The 17,147-nt window shown below is 45.4% G+C and overlaps 1 protein-coding gene across 1 annotated transcript; it reads left to right on the top strand.

The window, feature by feature from the left end:
• Positions 1 to 52: 52 nt before the first annotated feature.
• On the top strand, positions 53 to 16,473 carry PGRMC1 (progesterone receptor membrane component 1). The gene is made up of 3 exons (XM_060756013.2): positions 53 to 615; positions 12,056 to 12,211; positions 14,567 to 16,473. Exons 1-3 carry the CDS (start codon positions 291 to 293, stop codon positions 14,668 to 14,670), a joined length of 585 nt encoding a protein of 194 aa, XP_060611996.2. The 5' UTR covers positions 53 to 290; the 3' UTR covers positions 14,671 to 16,473.
• The last annotated feature ends 674 nt before the right edge of the window (positions 16,474 to 17,147 follow it).

Consider the following 17,147-nt stretch of genomic DNA (forward strand, 5'->3'; position numbering starts at 1 on the left):
CTTCCTCCTCTCTTCCTCCTCCTCTTCCTGGCTTGGAGAGCCTTCCCTTCCCCGGAAAGAGCGGCGTTGGAGAGGGAGAGCTCGTTTGCAAAACTGTGCCCAGCTTGACGCACGGCGCGCCTCCTTGTGGGCAGCTCCTCTTCGGCCTTGGGGGGCGTAGATTCCGATTGCGACCCCTCGCAGCTCCTCCTCCTTGTCCTCCTGCTCTTCCTCCCCCTTTTCCTGGCTTGGCGAACCTTTCCTTCCTTCTTTCCCCGGGTTCTCTCTCCGCTTGGTCAGCAGCATCATCCATGGCGCAGGAGGAGGAAGGCGCAGGCGGGGAGAGCGGCGGGGGCGGGGGCGGGGGTCTCCTGCTGGAGCTGGTGAGCTCCCCGCTGAACCTGAGCCTGCTGGGCCTGTGCCTCTTCCTGCTCTACCAGATCCTGCGCGGGGACCGGGGCCGGGCCCAGCCCGAGGGCGAGGAGGACGCGCCCCCGCCCCTGCCCAAGCTCCGCCGCCGGGACTTCACCCTGGCCGAGCTGCGCCCCTTCGACGGCGTCCAGAACCCCCGCATCCTCATGGCCATCAACGGGAAGGTCTTCGACGTCTCCCGCGGGAGGAAGTTCTACGGGCCCGGTGAGAAAGAGAGGAGGGAGAGGAGGGAGAGGGGCTTGGGTTGGGGAAGGGGGCCTGCGCCTTCCCCCCTGCCCACATCCCGTTCCAAACATGGGCTTCAGGCAAGGACGGAGGGAGTGCCATGGGCAGGCTCGGGTCTTGGGGTTTGGGAGGCTGGGCCCTCCCCAGGTCACCCACAAGACCAGTCCTGTAGGTTTGCCCTGAAGTTGGGTTTGTATGGAAGTCGGAACTGGGGCATTTCCAACCATATATCTACTTGTAACTTGGGGACTGTCTCTCTCTGTGTGTGTGTGTGTGTGTGTGTGTTTGTGACACAGATCCAGTTCCAAACATGGGTTTCAGGCAAGGACAGAGGGAGGGTCATGTGCAGGCTCAGGTTTTGGGGTTTGGTAGGCAGGGCCCTCCCCAGGTCACCCACAAGACCAGTCCTGTAGGTTTGCCCTGAAGCTGGGCTTGTATGGAAGTCGGAACTGGGGCATTTCCAACCATATATCTACTTGTAACTTGGGGACTGTCTCTGTGTGTATGTGTGTTTGTGGCACAGATCCAGTTGCAAACATGGGTTTCAGGCAAGGACAGAGGGATCCCCAAGTCACCACCAAGATCAGCCCTGAAGGTTTTGCCCTGAAGTTGGGTGGGTATGGAAGTCCGAACTGGGAAATTTCCAGCCATATCTATACTTGTCTTGGGATTTGATAGCCAGGGCTCTCCCCAAATTCAAACAAGACTAGTCCTGTAGGTTTGCCCTGAAGCTGGGTTTGTATGGAAGTCGGAACAGGGGCATTTCCAGCCATATATACACTTGTAACCGGGGCGGAGGGGGGGGGGCTATGGGCCTGGGTTGGGGAATTGGATCTGCGCCTTCTTCCCTGCCCACATCCATTTGGAAACATGGGTTTCAGGCAAGGACACAGGGAGTGCCAAGATACGAACAAGACCAGTCAGGTAGGTATGCCCTGAAGTTGGGTTTGTATGGAAGTCGGAACTGGGGCATTTCCAGCCATATCTATACTTGTCTTGGGATTTGATAGGCAGGGCCCTCCCCAAATTCAAACAAGACTAGTCCTGTAGGTTTGCCCTGAAGCTGGGTTTGTATGGAAGTCGGAACTGGGGCATTAGACAAGTATATACATGGTTGGAAATGCCCCAGTCCTTACTTCCATACAAACCCAACTTGTCTAGGGATTTGGTAGGCAGGCCATCCCCAAGTCACCACCAAGATCAGTCCTGTAGGTCTGCCCAAAAGTTGGGTTTGTATGGAAGTCCGAACTGGGGCATATCCAGCCATATATATACTTGTCTTGGGATTTGGTAGGCAGGGCTGTCCCCAAGATACGAACAAGATCAGTCCTGTAGGTCTGCCCAGAAGTTAGGTTTGTATGGAAGTCCGAACCGGGGCATTTCCAGCCATATATATACTTTTCTTGGGATTTGGTAGGCAGGACCCTCTCCAAATTACGAACAAGATAGGTTTGCCCTGAAGCTGGGTTTGTATAAAAGTCAGAACAGGGGCATTTCCAGCCATGTATACACTTGTAATCTGTGTGTGTGTGTGGGAAGAGGGGCCTGGGTTGGGAAAGGAGACCTACGCCTTCTTTCCTGCACAGATCCAGTTGCAAACATGGGTTTCAGGCAAGGACAGAGGGAGTGTCATGGGCAAGCTTGGGTCTTGGGATTTGGTAGGCAGGGCTGTCCCTGAGTTACGAACAAGACCAATCCTGTAGGTTTGCCTTGAAGCTGGGTTTGTATGGAAGTCCGAACTGGGGCATTTCCAACCATATATCTACTTGTAACTTGGGGACTGTCTCTGTGTGTGTGTGCGGCACAGATCCATTTGCAAACATGGGTTTCAGGCAAGGACAGAGGGAGTGCCATGGGCAAGCTCGGGTCTTGGGGTTTGGTAGGCAGGGCCATCCCCAAGTCACCACCAAGATCAGCCCTGAAGGTTTTGCCCTGAAGTTGGGTGGGTATGGAAGTCGGAACTGGGGCATTTCCAGCCATATCTATACTTCTCTTGGGATTTGGTAGGCAGGGCCCTCCCCAAATTCAAACAAGACTAGTCCTGTAGGTTTGCCCTGAAGCTGGGTTTGTATGGAAGTCGGAACTGGGGCATTAGACAAGTATATACATGGCTGGAAATGCCCCAGTCCTGACTTCCATACAAACCCAACTTGTCTTGGGATTTGGTAGGCAGGCCATCTCCAAGTCACCACCAAGATCAGTCCTGTAGGTCTGCCCAGAAGTTAGGTTTGTATGGAAGTCCGAAGTGGGGCATTTCCAGCCATATATATACTTGTCTTGGGATTTGGTAGGCAGGAACCTCTCCAAATTACGAACAAGATAGGTTTGCCCTGAAGCTGGGTTTGTATGAAAGTCGGAACAGGGGCATTTCCAGCCACATATATCTACTTAGACAAGTATATATATATATGGCTGGAAATGCCCCGGTTCCGACTTCCATACAAACCCAACTTGTCTTGGGATTTGGTAGGCAGGCCATCTCCAAGTCACCACCAAGATCAGTCCTGTAGTGGACTTCCTCTGTGTGTGTGGGGGGGGGGGGTTGGGTTGGGGAAGGGGGCCTGTGCCTTCTCCCTGCCCACATCCAGTTGCAAACATGGGTTTCAGGCAAGGACAGAGGGAAGGTCATGGACAAGCTTGGGTCTTGGGGTTTGGTAGGCAGGGCCCTCCCCAAGTTACGAACAAGACCCATTCTGTAGTTTTGCCCTGAAGCTGGGTTTGTATGGAAGTTGGAATTGGGACATTTCAAAACTGTCACTCCAGCCACAAATACACACACACACACAAAAGCAGTCCCCAAGTTACAAACAAGCCAGAACAGGGGCATTTCCAGCCATATATATATTTGTAGCACCCACCCACAGTTAGACAAGTCTTCAAGTTGCAAGTGCATACACAGAAGCATATATATGTGTGTGTGTGTGTGTGTGCAACTTGGGGACTGCCTGTATGTGTGTGTCTGCTTCTGTGTATGCACTTGCAACTTGAAGACATAAGTGTCACTCCACATTGTTACTTGAGGCTGTGTGTGTGTGTATGTGTGTGTGTATATGTATGTATATATGTGTTCACACACACACAGGGGGTCCCCAAGTTACACACACACTGAGATAAACTTGTTCTGAAGTTGGGTTTGTAGGTAAGTCAGAACAGGGACATTTCATAAGTGGCATAGTGACTACATACACACACATGCACACACACACACGTTACTTGAGGACTGCCTCTGTGTGTGTGTGTGTACGTGTTCACACACACATACAGGCAGTCCCTAAGTTATACACTCATACACACACTGAGATATATGTGTGTCTTTGTCTGTGCACTTGCAACTTGGGTGGGTTATAAATAAATTAAGCAAAGCATTAACTTGGGGACAGCCTATCTCTGTGTGTGTGTATACACACATACACAGGCAGTCCCCAAGTTACAAGCAAGAGAGGTTCTGTGAGTTTGTTCTTAAGTTGAGTTTGTTTTTAAGTCAGAACAGGGACACTATTTAATGTAAGTCTAGCCAAATGTGTGTGTGTGCATCTGTGTGTGTATATGCAGTATATATATGTAGGTTTAGATAAAGGTTTTCCCCTGACATGAAGTCCAGTCATGTCTAACTCTGGGAGGGTTGGTGCTCATCTCCATTTCTAAGCCAAAGAGCTGGCGTTGTCCATAGACACCTCCAAGATCATATGGCTATTGGCATAACTGCGTGGAGTTACCTTCCCGCCGGAGCGGTACCTATTGATCTACTCACATTTGCATGTTTTCGAACTGCTAGGTTGGCAGGAGCTGGGGCTAATAGCGGAAGCTCGTGCCGCTCCCCAGATTGGAACCTGCGACCTTTCGGTCAACAAGCTCAGCACTTTAACCCACTGGGCCACCGGGGGCTCTATATATGTATTATATATGTGTGTGTGTGTGTGTGTATACATGTGTGTATGCACACACACACACATACTATATTTGTATCCTGTCCTTCTCACCCTGGAGAGGACTCAAGGCGGCCTTACAACAGGCAGCGGTTCGATGCCAAACATACATGTTTCTGTACACAGTTACAGTTAAAACCAAACAATACATAAATTGTATCAATCCTCACTATCTCTGAGGATGCTTGCCATAGAATCATAGAATCATAGAATCAAAGAGTTGGAAGAGACCTCATGGGCCATCCAGTCCAACCCCATTCTGCCAAGAAGCAGGAATATTGCTTTCAAAGCACCCCTGACAGATGGCCATCCAGCCTCTGCTTAAAAGCTTCCAAAGAAGGAGCCTCCACCACACTCCGGGGCAGAGAGTTCCACTGCTGAATGGTTCTCACAGTTAGGAAGTTCTTCCGCACGTTCAGATGGAATCTCCTTTCAATCATAGAATCATAGAATCAAAGAGTTGGAAGAGACCTCATGGGCCATCCAGTCCAACCCCCTGCCAAGAAGCAGGAATATTGCATTCAAATCACCCCTGACAGATGGCCATCCAGCCTCTGCTCAAAAGCTTCCAAAGAAGGAGCCTCCACCACACTCCGGGGCAGAGAGTTCCACTGCTGAACGGCTCTCACAGTCAGGAAGTTCTTCCTCATGTTCAGACGGAATCTCCTCTCTTGTAGTTTGAAGCCATTGTTTGAAGCTATGGTTTGAAGTCATAGATGCAGGCGAAACGTCAGGAGAAAATGCCTATAGAACATGGCCATACAGCCCAAAAAAACCTACATAAATAATTAAAACACCATTTTCCACGAGCCCACCCACCTGGGTTCCCAATGAATGCTATGGTTCCACACTCTTGCAAGTCACGATTGCGCCACGGGCGGCCTGCCCGTACTTTCACCTGCAATCCCTCCTGGTAGAGATTGGGCAATGCTGCTCCTCCACCTCTTAGGTAATGTTTACCAAGAGGCCGATCAGGCTTGGCTGGAATTTCTGGTGAAGGTTCAAAGGAAGAGAAGCATCTCGCCTGGACTCTTTGCCCTCCTTCTCTCTGGCTTTCAGGGCATGGTTTAGATTTCAACAGAGCAACCAATTTCAAGCGGTTTGGCCTTTTTCATCTCCCTGTTCAAATGTTTGCATGGACAACAAGTTGCAGAGGTTTAACGTCCTATTCCCTGAGATGCATATGGGTGGAGAGGGTCCAGTTGTAGTGCATACGGCACCATGAATACTTAACATCTGATGAAATTGCATGAATATATTTTAAATTAACCAGGACAGGTCCTGACAGATATGTAGCTATTATTATTATTATTATTATTATTATTATTATTATTATTATTAGAAACACAACAAGATGAGTCCACAGCAGACACTCTGCTGGCTGTTGAATTGGATCCCACATCAGACACTTCATTATTATTATTATTATTATTATTATTATTCAGTTCTTGTGGTTTTTTTCGGGCTATATGGCCATGTTCTAGAGGCATTTCTCCTGACGTTTCGCCTGCATCTATGGCAAGCTTCCTCAGAGGTGAGGTCTGCTGGAGCTGGGAAAAAAGGGGTTTATATATCTGTGGAATAACCAGGGTGAGACAAAGGGCTTTTGTAAGTTGGGCTAGGTGTGAATCTTTTCAATTGACCACCTTGATTAGCATACAATGGGCTGACTGTGCCTGGAGTAAACTCTTCTTGAAAGGTGATTAGATGTCCCTGCCTGTTTTTCTCTCTGCTGTAATCACCTTTCAAGAAGAGTTTGCTCCAGGCACAGTCAGCCCATTGTATGCTAATCAAGGTGGTCAATTGAAAAGATTCACACCCAGCCCAACTTACAAAAGCCCTTTGTCTCACCCTGGTTATTCCACAGATATATAAACCCCTTTTTTCCCAGCTCCAGCAGACCTCACCTCTGAGGAAGCTTGCCATAGATGCAGGCGAAACGTCAGGAGAAATGTCTCTAGAACATGGCCATATAGCCCGAAAAAACCCACAAGAACTTAGTGATTCCGGCCATGAAAGCCTTCGACAATACATCATCATTATTATTATTATTATTATTATTATTATTATTAGAAACACAACAAGGTGAGTCCACAGCAGACACTCTGCTGGCTGTTGAATTGGATCACACGTCGGACACTTCATTATTATTATTATTATTATTATTATTATTATTATTATTGGAAACACCACAAGATGAGTCATAGAATCAAAGAGTTGGAAGAGACCTCATGGGCTATCATCCAGTCCAACCCCATTCTGCCAAGAAGCAGGAATATTGCATTTAAATCACCCCTGACAGATGGCCATCCAGCCTCTGGTTAAAAGCTTCCAAAGAAGGAGCCTCCACCACACTCCCTCCGGGGCAGAGAGTTCCACTGCTGAACGGCTCTCACAGTCAGGAAGTTCTTCCTCATGTTCAGATGGAATCTCCTCTCTTGTAGTTTGAAGCCATTCCTCCATTGCGTCCTAGTCTCCAGGGAAGCAGAAAACAAGCTTGCTCCCTCCTCCTCCCTGTGGCTTCCTCTCACATATTTATACATGGCTATCATATCTCCTCTCATCCTTCTCTTCTTCAGGCTAAACATGCCCAGCTCCTTAAGCTGCTCCTCATAGGGCTTGTTCTCCAGACCCTTGATCATTTTAGTCGCCCTCCTCTGGACACATTCCAGCTTGTCAATATCTCTCTTGAGTTGTGCTGCCCAGAATTGGACACAATATTCCAGATGTGGTCTAACCAAAACAGAATAGAGGGGTAGCATTACTTCCCTAGACACTATGCTCCTACTGATGCAGGCCAAAATCCCATTGGCTTTTTTTGCCGCCACATCACATTCCTGGCTCATGTTTAACTTCCTCCCCACGAGGACTCCAAGATCTTTTTCACACGTACTTCTCTCAAGCCAGGCATTGTCCCCCGTTCTGTATCTTTGCATTTCGTTTTTCCTGCCAAAGTGGAGTATCTTGCATTTGTCACTGTTGAATTTTAGGCGCTGCACCCAGTGTGCCAATCACCACTGGGACCACCTTGACTGGCTTGTGCTTATTGTCTTATTATTTCTGTCCCTGGTGGCGCAGTGGGTTAAACCACTGAGCTGCTGAACTTGCTGACTGAAGGGTGAATGGTTCAAACCCACAGGAAGGGGTGAGCTCCCGCTGTTATCCCCAGCTCCTGCCAACCTAGCAGGTCAAAAATATGTAATGTGAGTCGATCAATAGGTACCACTTCTGCTGGATGCAGTCATGCAGTCCACATGACCTTGGAGGTGTCTATGGACAACGCTGGCTCTCCAGCTCAGAAACGGAGATGAGCATCACACCCCAGAGTAGGACACGACTGGACTTAATGTCAAGGGGAAACCTTTACCTACTGTATTATTATTTCTGCCCTGGTGGCCCAGTGGGTTAAACCGCTGAGTTGCTGAACTTGCTGACTGAAAGGTCAGTGGTTCGAACCTGCAGGATGGGGTGAGCTCCCACTGTTAGCCCCAGCTTCTGCCAACCTAGCAGTTCAAAAACTTGCAAATGTGAATAGATCAATACATGCTGCTTCTGAGGGAAAGTAATGGTGCTCCATGCAATTATGCTGGCCACATGACCTTGGAGGTGTCTATGAACAACGCCGGCTCTTCAGCTTAGAAATGGAGATGAGCACCACTCTGCAAAGTTGGACACGACTAGACTTAATGTCAAGGGGAAACCTTGCCACATGACCTTGGAGGTGTCTATGAACAACGCCGGCTCTTCAGCTTAGAAATGGAGACACAGCTAGACTTAATGTCAAGGGGAAACCTTTAACTTTACCTTACCTTACAATATTATTAATAATATAAATATTATAAATATTATTAATATTTATTATGAATAATAATATTACTGATCTTAATATTACTTTATTATTATTAGCTACTTGCCTCTCCTCACTCTCATATATAAGCACAAAGAGCAAGAATGGAGAAGATACTGTTTATGGCCCATTGCAAGGAAAAATATTACCAGTTTGGGGAGTCCTGGGATTTATTGTCATTGGAAGCACTTTTAAATTTAATTTAGGATCAAAGGATTGGGAACTGAGCATGTTAGAAGAAATGCATGCCTTTGTAGAGCTTTGCCTTGCATGCCATCTGTGTGGGAGGAGCGCATGGCACATTGCACAAGGTCCGGGTGTTCCTTGCAATCTCTGCCTCTCTTTGCAACGAATAGGCTCAAAGGCTCAAAGGCCAGGGCCAGGCAGGGAGATGGTTCAGGCACAGAAGATAACAGAGGCCCCTTCATATGCAAGCCAGCCGTCCCCTTTTGCAAAGCTTTTAGTACTATTTACATTGGCTTTAATGCTCCTAAATGTTCTCAGATATGCAGGGATGGGGATGCTCTCTAAGAAATCCAAGGAGAAGAAAACTTGGAGCTTGGAAGCAGTGCATTTGGATCACCCTCCTCTCCTAAAGGGCCTGGTCCAGGGGATAATGGGAGATGTAGTCCAGAAGAGAGTGTGGATATGATCTTAGGTGTTTTTTGTTTGCCGGGGGAGTCATTTTTGCACATGCTCTGTAGCGTCTTTTTGCTTTATTGGCTTTTTAAGTCCCTTCCGCTGCGTTTTTCAGTGTTTCTATGAGTGATGATCACTTGTTGGCCTGAAAGGTGCATTGTGTCCAAATTTGGTGTCCATTTGTCCAGAGGTTTTTGAGTTATGTTAATCCCACAAACAAACATTACATTTTTATTTATATAGATTTCTGTACGTACTAGCCATTCCCTGCCACACGTTGCTGTGGCCCAGTCTGTCTATATGAGTTTTGTGTGTGTGTATATGTGTGCGATCCATGCAGTCATGCCAATGGCCACATGACCTTGGAGGTGTCTATGGACAACGCCGGCTCTTTGGCTTAGAAATGGAGATGGGCACCACACTCCAGATTCAGACACGACTGGACTTAATGTCAGGGGAAAACCTTTACCTTTACCTTTACCTATATATATATATATATGTGTGTGTGTGTGTGTGTGTGTGTGTGTGTGTGTTTGTGTTTGTATATATGTTTAGTTTTGCGCATGCACTGTAGCATCTTTTTGCTTTTCTGGCTTTTTAAGTCCCCTCCGCTGTGTTTTTCCGTGCTTTTATGAGTGATGGTCACTTGTTGGCCTGAGAGGTGTCTTGTGTCCAAATTTCATGTCAATCCGTCCAGTGGTTTTTGAGTTACGCTAATCCTACAAACAAACATTATTAATAATAATTAATAATAATAATAATACTTTATTTGTACCCCGCTACCATCTCCCCAAGGGACTCAGTGCGGCTTACATGAGGCCGAGCCCAAACACAACAATACAAGCAATTAAAAACACATAGACAATAAGATACACAACATTATCAATAAAACAGCACATAATTACATTACATTTTTATTTATATAGATTTCTGTATGTACTAGTCATCTCCTGCCACACGTTGCTGTGGCTCAGTCTGTCTATATGTTTTGTGTGTGTGTATATATGTGTGTGATCCATGCAGTCATGCCGGCCACATGACCTTGGAGGTGTCTACGGATAACGCCGGCTCTTTGGCTTAGAAATGGAGATGAGCACCACACTCCAGATTTGGACACGACTGGACTTCATGTCAGGGGAAAACCTTTACCTATATATATTTGTGTATATGTTTGTATATATGTTTGGTTTTGCACATGCACTATAGCGTCTTTTTGCTTATTTGGCTTTTTAAGTCCCTCCGCTGTGTTTTTCTGTGCTTTTATGAGTGATGGTCACTCGTTGGCCTGAGAGGTGTCTTGTGTCCAAATTTGGTGTCAATTCATCTAGTGGTTTTTGAGTTATGCTAATCCCACAAACAAACATTACATTTTTATTTATATAGATTTCTGTACGTACTAGCCATTCCCTGCCACACATTGCTGTGGCCCAGTCTGTCTATATGTGTTTTGGGTGTGTATATATGTGTGTGATCCATGCAGTCATGCCAATGGCCACATGACCTTGGAGGTGTCTATGGACAATGCCGGCTCTTCGGCTTAGAAATGGAGATGAGCATCAGAATCCCAGCGTCAGACACGACTGGACATGGATTGTGCGCAATCCAGGCAGTCATGCCAATGGCCCCAGACCTTGGAGGTGTCTATGGACAATGCCGGCTCTTCGGCTTAGAAATGGAGATGGGCACCACACTCCAGATTCGGACACAACTGGACTTCATGTCAGGGGAAAACCTTTACCTTTACCTATATATATTTGTATATATATGTGTGTGTGTTTGTGTATATATGTGGTTTTGCGCATGCACTGTAGCATCTTTTTTGCTTTTTTGGCTTTTTAAGTCCCTTCCACTGTGATTTTCAGTGTTTTTTATGAATGATGGTCACTCATTGGCCTGAGAGGTGTCTTGTGTCCAAATTTGGTGTCAATTCGTCCAGTGGTTTTTGAGTTATGTTAATCCCACAAACGAACATTACATTTTTATTTATGTAGATGTATTGTATGGAAGTTTTCTAAGGGGTTGGTTTAATTTCAAAGCAGGCTGCTCATAAAACTGAATAATGGTATTGTGCTGGTACGGCTGTACCAGAAACTCCAACTTTATTTGCTTTGTATTAAATGTTTGCTTGCAGTCCAAGGTTTCAGGGATTCTGCAGAAAGGTGGCTTCCTTTGGTTGCAGTCGTAGGGCAAGTCACCTGTCCATCATCGTTAAGTTTTGGTTCCGCCCCTTGTTCAAGGCAATTGAGAAGGGAAGGGAGCCATTTTTGGTTAGTCTCAGTAAGGAAAGCTAATTTAGGGGACATGTGCAAGCTTCCCCTGTACAAAAGCTTCAACCCTTAAGACTTTCCAGGGGAGAACAGTCTTAAGAGCATCCAAAGATTTCCAGGGAAGCAGCCCTAAAGCTTTGAGGAATTTCGGAGGGTAAACAGTTTGGAAGACCAAAGAACTCCAGCTGGAGAATCTACTGGCCTTACTGGTAGGTCCACTCGGTGCTCGAGATGCAGTTCGACCCGGTAGCGGAGCCCACATCAGTAAGGCTTAGATGACAGTCAGCCTGGGAGAAGTTAAACAGGGATTTTCCTTTAAAGTAAAGAAACAGTTATTGAAGACAATTGCCTGTCCCTCGTGGACATGATTAGGAAGTCACCAGTTGCATAAAAGCCTGGAAGCATGTGTTTAACTTTATTGAAGACAAGAGAAGTTTCTGTTAGATTGTTCATTAATAAAGGACTTTGTTATACTTCACAAACCATCTAAAGACCATTTGTGGTGGAAAATCCTTGAGAACGTCTCTTCGGGGGCCCCTGGCTTCTTGCTGGGCTCAAGTTGCACGTCCTCTTTTAAAAGCAATTCTTTACAGGCCCAGCGCGTAACAGAACAGGTGTCATGAAAGGTTGCATGTCCCAAAAGCGTGCCTCCAACATGCAAAGTTTGCAAAGCTAGGAAGCGGGCTTCTCCACCTTTAAAATGCTGTGTTTCCTCCTTGTTTTGTGCCATGCCCGCGAAGAGGGTCCTTATGGGATATTTGCCGGAAGAGACGCGTCCAGAGGCCTTGCCACCTTCTGCCTGGAGAAAGAAGGCCTGAAGGAGGAATACGACGATCTCTCCGACCTGGACGCCACGCAGAGAGAGACCCTGAGCGACTGGGAGCAGCAGTTCACCTGTAAGTCTTCCCAGGCCCAAGCCTTGCCCAAGATGTTTGCATGCTTGTAATTGCAAGGTTTTAGGGACTTGCTTCATGTCTGCGTGCATGAATATTTCTATATTGCACATTGCAACATGATTTTTGTTCCTGGGTTCTAAACGGCATTTCATAATTGGTTCTATCATGAAAAGAAAAATTTACAAGCTAAATTTAGTGCTGTTAGGTTAATGTGACTAATGCAGCTAAAGCACAATTTCCAGTATTGTTTATTTATTGAGAATCACCCTACTTATTCAAATCTAATGCTTAAATGACCTTGCAAAAATTAGGGTGTGCATTACATTTGCATAATAGAGCAACCTTAATGCTGAGCCAAAGCAAAAGGGGAACTCGAGATCCTATTTGAAGGATACTGTCTCTAATTTAACTGCATTGGCTCCATGCTAGGCGCTGCTGGGATTTGTAGGAATGAGAAAGAGAAAGAGAAGGAGAGAGAGGACAGAGAAAGAAAGACAAGAGGGAAGAAAGGAAGGAGAAAGAGAAGGAAGGAAGGAGGAAAGAGAAGGAAAGACCAGCAACCTTCAGCAGAGAAGGCCAAGACTTTTATTTGTTTGTTTGTTTGTTTGTTTATTTATTTATGACATCTATATGCTGCCCTTCCCACCCCAAAAGGGACTCAGAGTGGATTATAAGATATATATATACACACACACACACACACACATTACAATATATTATTAGCATAGTACAATATCAGTATTATATATTACTATATTGTACTATACCATTATATTGTAATATTATTAGTAATATTATATGTAATATAAATATATAATTATAATATCATATTATTAGTATTGTATTACATTATAATATTATTTATATGTAATGTAATATATTAGATTAGATTACATTATATTATATTATTAGCATAATATAATTCCATCTTGCAACACGGTTCACATGCTCTCAGCCTTCTCTTCTCCCAGCTCAACATCCCCCAGGATGAAAGGAGGAAGGAAAAAGAGAAGGAAGGAAGTATAGAAGACGATGGAGGGAGGAAGGGAAGTAGAAAAGAGAGAAGGAAGGAAGGAGAAAAAGGCTGAGGGAAGGGGGGAGAAAAGAGAAGAAAGGGAGAAAGGGAAGGAAGGCAGAAGTAAAGAGGAAAAGAAAGACAAAAGGGAAGGAAGGAGGGAAGGAAAGACAAAAGGGAAGGAAGGAAGGGGAAAGAGAAGGAGGGAGGGAGGAAAGAGAAGGAAAGACAAGAGGAAAGAAAGGAATGAGAAAGAGAAGGAGAGAGAGGAAAGAGAAGGAAAGACAAGAGGGAAGAAAGGAAGGAGAAAGTGAAGGAGGGAGGGAGGAAAGAGAAGGAAAGACAAGAGGAAAGAAAGGAAGGAGAGGGAGGGAGCAAAGAGGGAAGGAAGGAAAGGAAGGCAGGAGAAAGAGAAGGGAGGAAAGACAAAAGGGAAGGAAGAAGAAAGGGAAGGAGGGAGGGAAGAAAGAGAATGAAGGAAAGACAAGAGGGAAGGAAGGAAAAAGAGAGGGAAGGAGGGAGGGAAGAAAGAGAATGAAGGAAAGACAAGAGGGAAGGAAGGAAAAAGAGGGAAGGAAGGAGGGAAGAAAGAGAATGAAGGAAAGACAAGAGGGAAGGAAGGAAAAAGAGGGAAGGAAGGAGGGAAGAAAGAGAATGAAGGAAAGACAAGGAAGAAAGGAGAAAGAGAAGGAGGGAGGGAGGAAAGAGGGAAGGCAGGAAGGACAAAAGGGAAGGAGGGAAGGAGGGAGGGAGAAAGAGGGAGGGAAGGAGGAAGGAAAGAGAGTAAGAAAGATAGGATAGGATGGTGAGAGAGAGGAGGGCCTGAGAAAAGAGCCCAAAAGACCACAACTGGCCCCCGGGCCTGGGTTCCCCGTATCTGTTCTACAGCAAAGATGCACCCCAATGTTTTCCTTCCCATTGCTGGAAGCTTTGGTATCCCAACTCAATTGTTTCTAAGGAAGGAAGCTCAAGCAGGCAGCAACTGCAATGCGCATCTTTTGGGGCCAAATGACCTAAAGTGCACTTTTTGCGCATGAAATTCAGCAGCAAACACTTTCTTTGTTTTTGGAGTTTGCAAATCAAGGTGTGCATTCGATTTAATGGTGCATGAGACTCGAATCAGTAAAAAACCCTGGGAAATCTGACCCGGGTCTTGGCTTGAATATCCTTCTTGGCAGGCTCTCATTTGACTGGTTTTTGAAATCGAAGAGAACTGGTTTCTCTTGTCTTCAGGATTAAGTAGCTTCTCATGTTTCTCTTAAGGTGGTATAGACTGCTTTAAATGCCTTAAATGGTGCCTTAAATAGCCTTGTTTTCTCCCCTTCTCTTTTCGCATTCAGTTAAATACCACTATGTTGGCAAACTGCTGAAGGATGGAGAAGAGCCCACTGTGTATTCGGATGGAGAGGAGACGAAAGAAGAGCAAGATCGCAAGAACGATTAAGCCAAGTTGGAGAAGATCGTTCTGAAGGTGGTTGGTTGGTTTTAGTATCTTTTTTAAAACAGAAATCACAGGACTTTGTGTCACATTCCGGTTCGATTCCACCACTTTTGATTTCGGAAATGGTATGGCTCGTTGTCATTCAATGCAGTTCAATTTGCATTCCCAAATGAACCCTGGATGCTCTTAAATAGAAGCAATGCAAATCCAATTGGCATTGAATCAAAGAATACCGAACATGAAAGACCCATTGAAAATGCACCGCCTCATTGGTTAGTGCAACTGGGTTGGGTCCTGGTTCCAAAACACGTAATGCATAATCATACATTATTGGCGACCAAAAGCTTTCCTGCATCTTCTTTGCCTCCAATTAACATTCCCTTTGCAACATTATTTTGCAATGACCTGCATACTTAATCTTTCCCATCATACTTTTTGCGAGTCCCTACTTTTGGTTTGTGCCGAGTTGAGGCCAAATCGTTGCAAACACGAACGGTTCGAAGCTATAGATGTGAGCAAACAAGAAGAAAGTAAACATAACTTTGCATCTTCTTTGCCTCCAATTAACATTCCCTTTGCAACATTATTTTGCAATGACCTGCATACTTAATCTTTCCCATCATACTTACGTACAATTCGCAAGTCCCTACTTTTGGTTTGTGCCGAGTTGAGGCCAAATCGTTGCCGATACGAACGGTTCGAAGCTATAGATGTGAGCAAACAAGAAGAAAGTAAACATAACTTTGCATCTTCTTTGCCTCTGATTAACATTCCCTTTGCAACATTATTTTGCAATGACCTGCATACTTAATCTTTCCCATCATACTTACGTACAATTTGCTTTCGGTTTGTGCCGAGTCGAGGCCAAATCGTTGGCGATACAGTTTGAAGCTATAGTTGGGAGCAAACAAGAAGAAAGTAGACATAACTTTGCATCTTCTTTGCCTCCAATTAACATTCCCTTTGCAACATTATTTTGCAATGACCTGCATACTTAATCTTTCCCATCATACTTTTTGCAAGTCCCTACTTTTGGTTTGTGCCGCATTGAGGCCAAATCGTTGCAGATACGAACGGTTCGAAGCTACAGATGTGAGCAAACAAGAAGAAAGTAGACATAACTTTGCATCTTCTTTGCCTCCGATTAACATTCCCCTTGCAACATTATTTTGCAATGACCTGCATACTTAATCTTTCCCATCATACTTTTGCGAGTCCCTACTTTTGGTTTGTGCCGAATCGAGGCCAAATCGTTGCAAATACGAACGGTTCGAAGCTATAGATGTGAGCAAACAAGAAGAAAGTAAACATAACTTTGCATCTTCTTTGCCTCCGATTAACATTCCCTTTGCAACATTATTTTGCAATGACCTGCATACTTAATCTTTCCCATCATACTTACATACAATTTGTGAGTCCCTACTTTTGGTTTGTGCCGAGTTGAGGCCAAATCGTTGCAAATACGAACGGTTCGAAACTATAGATGTGAGCAAACAAGAAGAAAGTAAACATAACTTTCAAATTTGCTTGTTGACATGCAGAGCTGCGTCCTCCACTCGCCCTACTTTGTTTACTTTGCACACACATCTTCAGTATTGATGATATCTTGGTTTGGCCTGGTTTAAATAAGCTAAACCCTGTCCTCTCCTAAAGAAGAACCTGTTCCCAGGAAGCTCGGCAATGTATCCTGCTTTTAGTATTAAGAAACGTTAATGGAGAGGTAAACATAATTGCAAAACAGTGGTTGAACGCTGAGCTTTGGGCATAGGCACTGCCAGTGATGCTTGCAAATGGACTTGGAGAGAATACTTCCAAAATACGAGGGTGAATGAAAAGTAATGCCTCCCCCTTCGTAACTCCTCAACAGATGGCAGTACTGGTATGCGACAGGTACAGGCTTGTTCAGTAGACTCTCCTCTACAGTTCCATTGTGGTGGGAAACCTTAACATTGAAGGTAGTGTTGTTAAAGTGTGAAGTATGGAACTCTGCGCAGACGGTCAGTCAATGCGACTTAAGCACCATATATGGCAGGTACTGGCTTGTTCAGTAGACTCTCCTCTACAGTTCCATTTTGGCAGGAAGCCTTAGCATTGAACGGTTGTGTTGTTAAAGTGTGAAGTATGGAACCCTGGTCAATGCGACTTAAGCAATGTGCAGTCATTGAATTCTAGACAGCAGAAGGTGTCACCTCAACATCTTTAAACTTACTTGCCCAATGACGCACAGTACTCACATCAACACAATTGCCATCAACAGCTTGCATTCTCTGATGAATCTCCGTTGGATTTTGTGTGTGTGTGTGTGTGTCAGGAGCGACCTGAGAAACTGCAAGTCGCTTCTGGTGTGAGAGAATTGGCCGTCTGCAAAGACGTTGCCCAGGGGACGCCCGGATGATTTGATGTTTTTATCATCCTTGTGGGAGGCTTCTCTCATGTCACCATTTGGGGAGCTGGAGCTGACAGAGGGAGCTCATCCACCT

The sequence above is a fragment of the Anolis sagrei genome, chromosome 10 (genome assembly GCF_037176765.1).
Source record: "Anolis sagrei isolate rAnoSag1 chromosome 10, rAnoSag1.mat, whole genome shotgun sequence".
Lineage (NCBI taxonomy): Eukaryota > Metazoa > Chordata > Lepidosauria > Squamata > Dactyloidae > Anolis > Anolis sagrei.